The sequence below is a fragment of the Gavialis gangeticus genome, unplaced genomic scaffold (assembly GCF_001723915.1).
Source record: "Gavialis gangeticus isolate Ggan-Ray unplaced genomic scaffold, GavGan_comp1, whole genome shotgun sequence".
Lineage (NCBI taxonomy): Eukaryota > Metazoa > Chordata > Crocodylia > Gavialidae > Gavialis > Gavialis gangeticus.
In genome coordinates this window covers 24,783,148-24,795,066 of record NW_017728996.1, presented here as the reverse complement: position 1 = coordinate 24,795,066, position 11,919 = coordinate 24,783,148, and the positions used below count along the sequence as shown (strand labels likewise).

The window sequence follows — 11,919 nt, the reverse complement described above, 5'->3', positions numbered from 1 at the left end:
GTATGGTCCGGCAGGGTTTGGGTTAGGCTGTTGCCATCTGATGTCATTATTATATAATGGAAATTGCCTGTAAAAGCAAAAGAAAAAGTTCATAAATAGTTACACATACAACTGGAGCAAGTTTACAAATAATTCAGAAGAAAAAAATATTACTGAAGAAAAATTAATGAAAAAAAGAAAAGCTAGGAGTCCATACAACAAGTTTTGAATAGCATTAACTCAATTGTTAGAACTTCCCAGAGCACAATGAGATTGGGAATGCAAGTGTAGCAACATATATATTTACAGTCGCATCCCCTATCTATATCAGCTGAAACTAAACTGAAGCATAATGCAACATGCTTTTTAATTCAATCATTTCAGCACACCAGAAAAAGTAAATGAATAGATACTCAGAAATACACATGGTAAACTTCTAGGAGTAGCAGTATTCCAGTTACTGGTTTACCCAGACAAAGACTTGTTTGGTAAATAAGTGGGGGAAACCCACTAGCTCTCATTGCTCCAAAGCTCCTAGGTCATTTAACACAGATTTTCAGGAGCATATGTTACTCCAGTGACATACCACTCTACCTAATTCTCTAGTCCTTGAAGCACTGAGAGGAAGTACTGTGGCCTATCCCCCATTTTCTTCTGTAGCATACCACCAAAACATCCCCCAGGAAGTACGTGTTCAACTCCATTCCTGCCCAGAATCTGAGAGAAATAGGTGTGTCACTGACCTCAGAGTGCAAGATTAGGACTGAAAATGGACATCGCCTTTGTGCTACCATAAAAACAACTTTTATGGCAGCACAAAGCCCAAGCAAACAGAGAGACACCCATGCCTCTTGTCATGCCACAGAGGCCTGGAATTGTGGCTGTAACAATAGGTAGTAAGAATGTGCATCATTTTTTTTTGCAGCTGACATCTGTTGCTTTATAGCAAGAGAACAGATGAAGTCCAGAGCTTTCCATACTCCCCATCCACTATGGACACGCACTCCTGGGGTTTCAAGAGCCCAATCTTATATACCCCAGGAACTCCCCTGCAAAGGTATTCCTGGGGCATGCAGGATCCTGGGTTCCCTAGGAACCTCAGGACTCCTCCATTTGCAGAGGGACACCTGAAGTCAATTCCTCCATTTGCAGTTGCCCTGAAGGACTGGGTCCCTAAAGCCCTGGGTCCCTAAAGCCCCAGGAGCAGGACAGAACCAACCCGTGTAGGATAGTGGGTGACATCTGTTACTCCAAATAAGCTGATCTCACTATCACCCAAATGAAGTGGGCACATCCTGGCACAGCTGATCCTGCTCCAAGGATGATGCGTTTATAGCCTATGTCCACATTACGACAAAAGAAAACCTAAGGGAAAAGATTCCTGGCAGTTTTGCAAATCTGCAATAGCTAGTTCTGCATATAGGAAATGTTTTATTTGAAATGCTACTGCGTATACATTTCTGAAGAATGTCATGGTGCCATGCAACTGTTAATTAAGCCTTTTTCCTGAGAAGTACAAGCCAGGAACACTGGTACAGAGAAAATAATTAACTTTAAGGCTACATATGCAACAAATGGCAGAACTGGGACTAGAATAAAGTTTCTAGCCCTAATCCCATGTGCATACTACTGTGGACAAATAAAGAGTATGGGCTGGCCTCCGACCACTAGCTGCACACCAGTCTACCACATCAGGATCCAAATTAGTTTAAATTAGATCCATTAGATCCAAATTAAAGGTGGCAGGATTCAATTCAAAAGTCAGATCACTTAACTGCTCTGGCAAGTTTAAGAGTAGAGCAAATAGTTTCAAGAAGGATCTGTAGGCAGCCCTCTGAACAGGGCAGAAGACAAATAGAACAAGGAGGCTAAGAATGAAGTGGATTAAAGGAAAAAAATGCGGAGGAAATATTCAGCTGTTGACTTCATTTCCTCATCTATTAAAGAAAAGATCAACTATAATAAGAAAGTTCTAAAAGTCACCAACAGATGGATGTTAAGGTAAAAAGTTTATAGTCCCTTCTTCGATTGTTTGAAATTGTGTCAAAAGTTTGAAAACTTATAAGTTATATTTAAAAGCCAGAGTGACTTCCACAAATTACCTGTTGGACTGATTTTCCTGTACAAATGGGTAGCAAGTAATCAGGTAGCTGGGAATAGGAGTTGGTTCCATTCCACTAATACCTCCACTGTCATTAGGAAGCGCCATTGGGATCATTACAGTATCAGGACCTTTCTTCTGAGGAATAAATGGTTCTACTTCAGCTGACAGTTTGACATTCTTAAGAAAGAAAAAAAAAAGCATTAGGACACAGCATAGAACATTTTAGACATTATCAAGGCTTAAGTAAATTAACATGTTTCCAGTGATCTTACAGAGCATTAAGAGGTCCCCTTAATTCAGGTCATCTGAGATGGAGACCTTTAAATAGGTAAGGCATCTCAGATATTTACTAGTTGTACTTCTAAAACCTGTGTAGGCTTTAAAAGTAACATTAGTCTCATTATGACTCCTCAAACTTTGAGGAGACCCCTCAACTGGTAATGTGTGCGCGTATGCAGCAAGGGAGGAGAGGACAGCTGGAAAAAGGTGAGCTGCCTCCACTCCTGTTCCTCTGCTGTTTATTTGGGACTATAGCAACTTCAAGTTGGATGCCATGAACCAGAAGTTCCCCTCACCCCCTTTTCCATTTTAGGATTATAAATAAATGATCTCATCTTCATTTAGCAGGGGATTTCTATTGAGGAATTTGGAGTCTGGGGGTTCACTCAGTCACAAGAACAATAAGCTTAAGTGTACAGAAAGAGTTCTGTAATGCTCTGAAGAATCTGGAAGGCAGTTGTGATGTTGACTGGAAGGATGTAGCAAGCATAGGTCCTGTCATGAAACAACATTTGTCATTTATTATCATCCTTTGCATTTTCAAATCTCCACATAAATACTAATTAAGAGAGCACTATAGATGCTTGCAGAGGAGATACTGCAGAGGAGGCAGGCTAGATGGATATAGGTGGAGCTTTTATAATTGCACTTCGACTGAAACCAATACACAGATGATATAAAAACAAATGGACTAACACAGCAGACTTCACAATGAGACAATCTTTAACGAAAAGCCTTTAAAACAGATCCAGGCCAACAGTTCTGTTGTTAATGTAAATGGGGCATTATAAGAAAAATTACTCTCTACCCACACATTCTAATGCATTAAAAAATTATCAAGCTCCACCACGAAGATTAGATGAAAGATGATGTGTGAAAATGTCATACTATGTTATTTTGAAGAAAAAACCATTGTTAATTGATAATAATGCCAAGATGCAGTGCATCGTGCACAACAGGCAGTGTTCTTTTTCATAGGCCCCTCAGCATGCAGGTGTGAAGTGCAGGACACACGTTACAGCCTTAGCTGTAGCACAACTCACCAGAATCAACAACTGTTATGAGACTGCTGAAATGTCAAGCTAGCTCTGCCTGCTCACACCTCTGACCAGCATGTCCTGACTGACATTAACTAACAAGTTTATTCAGGTGCAGTTTAAATATTACTGCCCGAGATTACACCCCACCTCCTTACAGCAGTGTTCAAGAGGCAAATACATGCGAGCAGTGTGGGGGGGGGAGGAGTGGGAGGGAAGGGAAATGAAACAATTCCAAAAGGGACATGAATAATTATAGCTCCAAAGTGGAGGGAAAAAGCCTTTTTTTTATATAATGAATAGGACTTATTTTTAAGGACTTAAATTTATCTGTCCAGTATGCCCACTGGCTGAAGAGCTGTTAAACCTTAATCTATTACAAGATCAAGGCCCTCTTCTGCAAGGAAGTGAATCAATCTAGCATACACAGTGAAGAGGTTGCTGCACAACCACCAGTATGGGCACAGACAGACATCACGCCCCTATTACAACTCAGGGCACTTTACATAAACCACCATAAGTTAGATGCTCCCCTTTCCTCCTCAACCCAAGAGATGTTCACCTATTGGGGGGGTGAGCGGGGGCTGCAGCCAGCCTGCACTGGCCCTGGCCAGCAGGCAGAGGTGCTCCAGCAGCTTCCCAGAAGGCTGCTGATCTGCTCTCTTCTCAGCCCTGCTCCCCCCCCCATCCCCCTCCAGCTCTGGAGCTGTCAGCAAGGGAGGGGGAGGGGCTCCTGGCCGCTGAATGTCCAGAACTCAGCAGGAGGGGGCAGGGAACAGGGCCCCCCCCAGCTAGGGCATTTGGGGTAGCTGGGGGGGAGGGGGAGCTGCAAGGCAAGGGGGCTTTGTTCCACCCCCATCCCCCAGCTCTGGCCATTCAGCAGCCGGAGATGCTGGAGAGTAAGAAATTGAGCCCCTCCCTTTGCAGGGCCAACTGCTCTCCACAATACCCCAGCCAGGGTAGCTGGCTTGGGCTCAAGAGGCGAGGAGGCTCCATTCCTCCCTCCCCCCACCCCAGCTCTGGCCATTCAGCAGGCAGCACAGAGCTCCCAGCAGCTGAATGGCCAAAAGGGGTGTGGTGTGGTGAACAGAGCCCCTATCCCAGCCAGGGCAGCTCGGGATAGGGGGCCCTACAAGGTGAGAGAGGGCCCCCACTCCCTGCCCCCTCCCCTTCAGTTCTGCCCATTCAGCAGCCAGGAGCTCCTTCTCCTTCTCCCCCTCTCTCTCCCCCGCACAACCACAACAGTATGGGGGCTGGGTGTTGGGCTGGTAGCCCCATCCTAACCCTGCGCCCCTCACAAAAGTAAGTTAACCCCAGAGGGAACACAAGTTCCTTAAGGTGTTCTGCTTTTGAGTGCCTTAATGCAATACCTGATTTAACCAGGTTTAATTTTTTTGCACAACTGGCCACTTAAAAAAGAGCACTGTCAGGGGCCAGACTGGTTGAAAAGTTCACTACTGCCTGCACCCTATGTGACCAACACCCAGGATTGTTGGGTGAGGAACAACGGCAGAGACACTCAGAGCAAACTGCATTTGCACAGGAACCTTAATAATTTTGCATTCATGTACGTTCTTAGCAGTGACTGAAGAGAGGAGAGAGAAGGTGGTAGATTTTAGGCTGAGCTTTAGAGCTGCTGTAGGTATTATCTTAATCATTAAAATATACTGAAGCCATGACATTAATTTCATTGCCAACCGCAAGCTGCTAGTTTTTATAATCAAAATTTTAAAAACTGCTAGTAATTTGGAGGCAGACCCTCTTATTATAGAGTTTGAAACTCAGAGCAATGTAGACATTTCTAAACTAAGCAAATACAAGTGCTATGCAACGTACTCTTATCTATGGTCACAGTAGTCCAGGTAACAGAGAAACCACACAGTGTGCTACAGCTATTCCTGATGACATACAAGAGGAAGAGAATTTAAACATGCCTATGGGTATTTAATAGGGGGTTTTCGGGTTTTTTTTTTAGTTCTTTCTCTGTCAGCTCTGAAAATCAAGAATTCCTCTCTCCTGGTTAACCACCAAGTCCAGTGTAACCACATTTCTAACTGGTTCTGTCTAATTAGTTTAACTTTGTCCCATAAAAGTTCAACCTCTTCCTTCTTCGAAAGATTATCCTCTGAAAACAACTACATATTAAGCCCATGTTTATCTGGCTGGCTTACTCAAGATTACTTTCATGACGTGGGGGAAGTTTCTGAAGTGCAACAACCACTAGGTCAAAGTGGCCATTTGCAGTGGGGCAGCTGAGTGCCAAGTCTCCACAACTCTCCCACTAAGAATCAAGTATATTTACCGTTTCTGCAGTGCACCAGACAGGCAATCCACACAGAATCAACTTAACTAAGCTCAGAAGAGTGTTAAAAACAAGTTAAATAATGGATGCAAAACACAGCATAACATCTTTCATTCAGTGCATTGTTTGAGAAACGTCTCTATCTCCAGTTTCTTTAATCTTGCACCAAGAAAGCACCAATGCATCACTGGAAAAAACAAAACACACACAAACAAATGAAACCCACACGGTTGGCTCTGCTCAGGCAAGCTAGCTTACCAAGTATATCAACTGTCTGTGGAGTTAAGAAAAATAGCACAGGATAAGTTTTAGCAGAAAACGTAAGAGGAGCATAAAAGTGCATGAGTACTTGGACAATAGTAAGGATATTAACTAGAACTAGAAAACCAATGTTTCAACACATTAAAGACATGACTCAATGTTGCAGTGGATTCCTAATGACTAAATAAAGGTGGCCATTCTCAGAAGTGCTTACGTTATGAACTTCAATACCCAAAAGTCACTCCATGTGGTCCAGCAGGGTCTGCATTACAGATGAGCAAGCACTTCCATGCTATGCAACTACGGCCAAGCATGTTCCATCTAGAGAATTGGTTCTCAGCCTTTTTAGATTCAAAGCTCCCTTCAGAAAATGCCTACTCATTTTTTGAGTGCAGAAAAATAATAGAGCAGTTCTTCTGCTGCACAGAACCCCAAAACCACAACAAAGCAGGATGCTTTTAACACCATGGGTTCCTATTATTCTGGGCTTATCTTATGAATGATGTTTGCAAACATTGTGCAGCACCCCACAGCACCCTTGAAAGCCACAGTAGCTCTGCTACAGCTCAGAGGAAACCTGAGAATGGTTAGGGCATAAGCCTAGATCAGTGGTCACCAACCTTTAAGTAGGAGATCACTTTTGGCACTTAAAAGCAACCCAAGATCTACCATGTGCCACCACTACCCCACACCCCTGTCCAGCAGGTAAGTGGGGGGGGGGGATGGGACACAGATTGAGGCAAAGGGAGAAAAAATTATTTGGGGGTGCACCTCCTCAGCAGGTAAGTCCCATCCAGCCGGGGCCACACTCAACTTACCCCTGCTCCTGCCTCTGCGGCACTGTCCTTCACAGCCGAGGCCTCGATCTAGCCCCCATCCCTTCCCTCCCCCACAGACTGACCTGCTGGGCTGGGGTGCACACGTGCATGCATGCGAGCACTCAGCCCCCCACACAAACCTCGGATCTACCGCAAGAGGCTCCGAGATCAAGATCCACTGGTTGGTGACCGCTGGCCTAGAAGATGGCCTAGAAGATGGGAGACAACACCCTGCTTGACCAAAAATTTATTATTTAAACTCGTAAAGGTTCAGTTTAGCAGCTGCAAAATGAGGCTGCACAAATATCATGAGAGTAAATCAATTAGTTTTTTTTAATTACTTGGATACAACAATAACAGGAATCATAAACACAGACAGACACAAAGATCCTTCCATACTGAGGGAATCTTCATTTTTCGCTATAATGAAAACCAAGCTTTATTCAAACTGTCTGTTGGTTTTGAAATTAACTAATTTAGCATCAAATTCACCCCAACTACTGGGTTTCCCACAAAAAGCAGTTTACATGCTTGGAGGGATTTCAGCTCTCACATAGCTAGCCAGTTATGATGTCAGAGTAAGCCACTTAGAAACAAGTATGTGGCCCATATGCATGGCCAGAGAATTCTAAGTTATTGTCCCAATCTGAAATGTCACCTTTTCTCAATAATATACCACATGGGTTTGGGCTCAGACAGGAAGTCCTTGAATGCCGGCAAGAAGTGTAAATGGGAATTTTCAGTCATTTGTCATCCAGATGAGGAACAATCTCAAGTCAGCACTGTTTCCTGGTTGCCCTCCTGACTTGCTCTCACTTTTCTGGTTTAACCAACCAGGTACTCTTCTAAATCAACCTAAGGGTTAATAATGCAAAAGAAGAGGCAGAACTAAGTTTTTTGTTTGTTTCATCCAAACTAGGAATCTTAAAAACTAGTGAACTTCCACAATGCAAAATAATGCCTAGAATGTTTTTCAAGTATTGAACAGAAAAGATAGGCAGCAGCCAGTTGTTCAGTGAATCTGTGCACTGTGATGCACCTGAAATAATTGTTTTAGGATAAGTTGATGCTGTAGTCACTGCTATGACTGCAGCTCAGGCAGACAGAGTCCACCCAACTTCAAGGAGCTAGTTCAGGCACTACTAGCAGTGAATGCACAACAGCATGGAATTCTGTGAGCTGCAGAACCTGCCTGAGAAGTCGGACGAACAACTCAGGTAGCCAGCCCTTGTTGAACTCTGTCCTAGTGTAGCCACACAGCTATCAATGCCTGATCTAGCTAAGTTAAAGTTAAATCATGTATGTCAAAGCAGCTGCTGTAATGTAGATATACCTTAAGAATGCCAAGCACTTTGGCCTTTAGTCCAATGTACACCATGTCTTATCAATCTGTGCATTTCTTCCCCAACAGTGTTTTGGGAAATATGGAAATATAAAGATCATTCTTTAATACTAAGTCCCTGAGCAGTCTGTCATTAAGATGGTTTCTCTATTATTTTTCCTCCACCACAGTGTGTCACTTTCCATTGTGCTTTATATTAAAAAAAATTAAAATAAAAAACTATACCACTATAGCAAATATAACTTAATTCAAGATAAGAGAGACCACTGACTAAGGTAACATTTCTCATTTCCATGAACAACTGAAAAGATGCCTCACTCTGTTAAGATATCTGTACAGTTATTCTGGTTTTCTATACTACATTAAAATTTCAAGAACACTTGGTGACATTTCTTAGGAGGAAGGTTTCCAAGATCAAGTTTTATCCAACTTGCTGTTACAACTGTGAAGAAAAGGGTGGCTTTAAATTTCATCCAAGACATTTGGGATATAGCATGTCATTAGTGGAAAGGTTTAAAGTGGTCCTCCTATTTTCCTGTTTCTGCTTCCATTCCTTCTTCAAAAGAAAACAAACAGGCAAAAAAAAGCTAGGATGGATTGGATTTTAAGTTGACTACAACGAAGCACTCTTTAGAACTGCACTATTAAATTTAGCTTCAAGTCTCAAACAACGTTTGTCCTCCAGAAAAAAATATTTTTAAAAATAAACTCTGGATGGACATTACATTGTATGGCATTTTACTTCTAGAAGGATAATGTTAACTGAATAATAGAGAAGTTATTGCTATATTGTGGTGATAGTTAATTAGCTAATATGCACTTGATCCACTCAGATTCCCTTGTCAACATGTACTACATAAAGGATACAGGGCTATATTAAAGAAAACAGCATGCCCCAAAATGCCAAGGGACCTGGCTTGGTATGGGGAGGTGTATTAAGAAATTACATTTCTTTTTCTTGCACATTTCATGAGCCCGTCACATTTGGTTCTTAAGAACCTAATCTTAGGTCAGAGTTCCCTTACACAACTCAATGTGTCCTAATACTAATGTTATCTTTTGGTACAAGTGCATGCGTGTATCTATCTAGTCTCTCTCACCAATTACCTGCACCTATGAAGAATTGTGCAACATTTGTGCATCTGTAATTAATTTAGGAAAATACTCATTTTAGTCCAGTTGTGTATAGGTATTATCCATGAGAAATCCATACTAAATAAATTTCTGAAGGCAGAAGACATACCAACTCTTTTTTGTACAAAAAGTAGTACAAGCCAAACCTATCACCATGGAGTTCCAACCCCCGCCAGGGTTCTAGGTGCTGTCATTTACCTGAAGCTAGTGACTGTTTTGACACCAACATCAACAAATGCAATAAGACCTTAAATAGCTAATTAAAAGAAATAGCTTCTCATAAAGCAAGATACAGAAAACAGTGCATGTATAACATGACTTTAAGCCTCATCTCATTTTAAAATTTAACTTTTTCATGTTTTCACATCCTTCTGCACAAAAGCAAGTTTTATTCAAACTGTCTGTTGGTTTTGAAATGAACTAATTTAGAAATAAGAGAAGTTTTACTGCAGCACTATATTGATAAATGAACTGCTTGTTAGTTGAAACATTTCTTATAAAAAAGTTTTTAATGTTGTAGTTTTTAATTTTAAAGAGACATTTTTGCAACAAAGTTCTGAGAAAATGTTTTGCAGCAGCACATTATATATTTCAGTAAAACAATTACAACTCTTCCAAGACAGCATATATACTGAATTGACCCTTTGTCTTCTGTATAAAAGCTACTGTAGTCATCAACAGCTGCAAAGACAGAAGATGACACTAGCAGGAACAGACTGGTAAACTCTGTCCTATAGTTACAGCACTGTACACTTAATCTTAGAAAAGTTTTTGTTCATTGTAAGTTAGCAGCTTCCAGTATTGCTGTTAAAATGGTATCTCTGTTGTCTTCTAAGAGAGCAAAACTAACACTGTAGATGGTGTAAAAACATCTCTAAATGTGAGAAAAGAGATGCATATGTTACATTTCAGAGAAAGAAAATAAAGTTGGCTGTTTTGCTATGTGTAAGTCTGGAAACAAGAAGTCTGGTTACAAAACACAGTTAGATAACGACAGCTTCTAAAATTTATGATGCTATGGTAGACAGCGAGTGGTATTGTAGCCATTATGGTTGACAAATTACGCAAGGCAAGGATTTTGGGGGGCAAAAAATCTTTTATTGACAAAATGCATGATTGGGATGAGGTAAGATAAGCTTTCAAGACATTCTTCATTAGGTCTGAAGAAACTTGAGGTCCCTCCTCAGACCTCATGAACAATGTCTACAGTCAAACGTCTGTCTAACTTTATTCCAACTATACAGTTGGTACAATTAAAGATTTCACCCCAAGAAGATTTTGGCCTCTCAAATTATTTTTAAGCAACTTTTAAAATTTTGCTCCTGAATGCGTTTCAAATGCCCAGTAGTAACTTCACTATGCAGACAGGTCATATTTAATCTATTTTAAGAGCAACACTGCAAACATGGGAATCATTGTTACTATAATTAGTTGACTTCCATATGACAGATAGGCAAGGAATGGTAAATATGCAGCCTAACTGGATAGCACCAGTATCAGCCATTTTAACACTACGAAGAATACAGTTCTACTCCAACAGACCTGGTACTAGGATTTTCAATGTAGTCCCATCAGACTCAGATATTCTGGGCTACATTTAAGCAATTTACGTTAAGTGATTTCTCCTCACATTACTCTTCAATCATTACACCTTCTTCCAATAAGGTACTAAATCCAAGGAATGTACATTTATAGAATTACAATATTTGAAATCTATAATCACATGCATGCATATCATTTCAAATTCTACAACATCTACGGAAACAGAACATGGATCTGTTTAGTTTAGTTTGTTAAGCAGTCAGTATCTCAGAGCAGGTAAAAATGTTTAACCCATTTCACTTTTGCAACTGGTATGCTTTGAAAGACTGACTGGTTCTTTTTTTGGTGACATGATCCTCTACATCTCATTTGTGATGAACATTTTCACAGTGCATGATGATAACCATCAAATACACATGCAATGCTGTAAAAATACATTACTGCAGTGCTGCTTTGGCCAGATACAGCAATAACTCTTCAAATGGGAAATTTAAAAATTATTAAGCACGACTATACCAGGTCATTCAGCAAGTGTGTTCTGTTTCCTTTCATCCAAAGACTCTCAGAATCAGAATTCAGCCATGCTATTATGCAGGAAAAATATTTCAAAAGGGAAACAATTTAAAATTCACATTTCTGGTGTTAGTTTTCTTTTTGAAAGTTTCAACACTTAAGATGACTATAACTGAAAAATGGAGGAAAATGTTTCTCTTTCTTCAAGTTTATTTTATGCCAAGGCTATCCAGGTCATTTTCCCTTCATTTTGTAGGTCTTGCCAACAATGGAGGAAATCCAAAAAAAACAGAGAGAAAAATGTGATTGTGTAAGAGTCAAATCCAGATCCTAGGCAAGACAATGTAACACAGCAGACAGAGGAAGGAATGGGAAGTCAGAATACAAAGCTCTTTTCCAAGTTTTGTCACTGGCTTGGTGGGTGATATTGAAGTAGTCACTAAATTTGTGTGCTTTAACATCAAAAGAAAAAAAAAACCTGCCAACTTAAGACTCACAATACCTCTGTGAGTAGTTAACATTTCTAAAAGTGCTTTGAGATCTTTTCAAAAAAGGCACAAGTGCAAAACAATTATGTAAGTGGGATTTTCCCTAATGGGCAACAATAC

General features: G+C 40.8%; 1 protein-coding gene across 2 annotated transcripts in view; it reads right to left on the bottom strand.

Moving 5' to 3' along the window:
• The window catches only part of SECISBP2L (SECIS binding protein 2 like), a 47,960-nt gene that overhangs the window by 28,271 nt on the left and 7,770 nt on the right, over positions 1 to 11,919 (bottom strand). For both annotated transcript variants that reach the window (XM_019504172.1, XM_019504171.1), the window contains exons 2-3: positions 2,082 to 2,260; positions 1 to 67 (exon numbers count right to left, since the gene is read on the bottom strand). The exon at positions 1 to 67 is cut by the window's left edge and continues 258 nt beyond it. In XM_019504172.1, coding sequence (XP_019359717.1) covers positions 1 to 67; positions 2,082 to 2,260 — 246 coding nt within the window. The remainder of the gene's footprint in view (positions 68 to 2,081; positions 2,261 to 11,919) is intronic.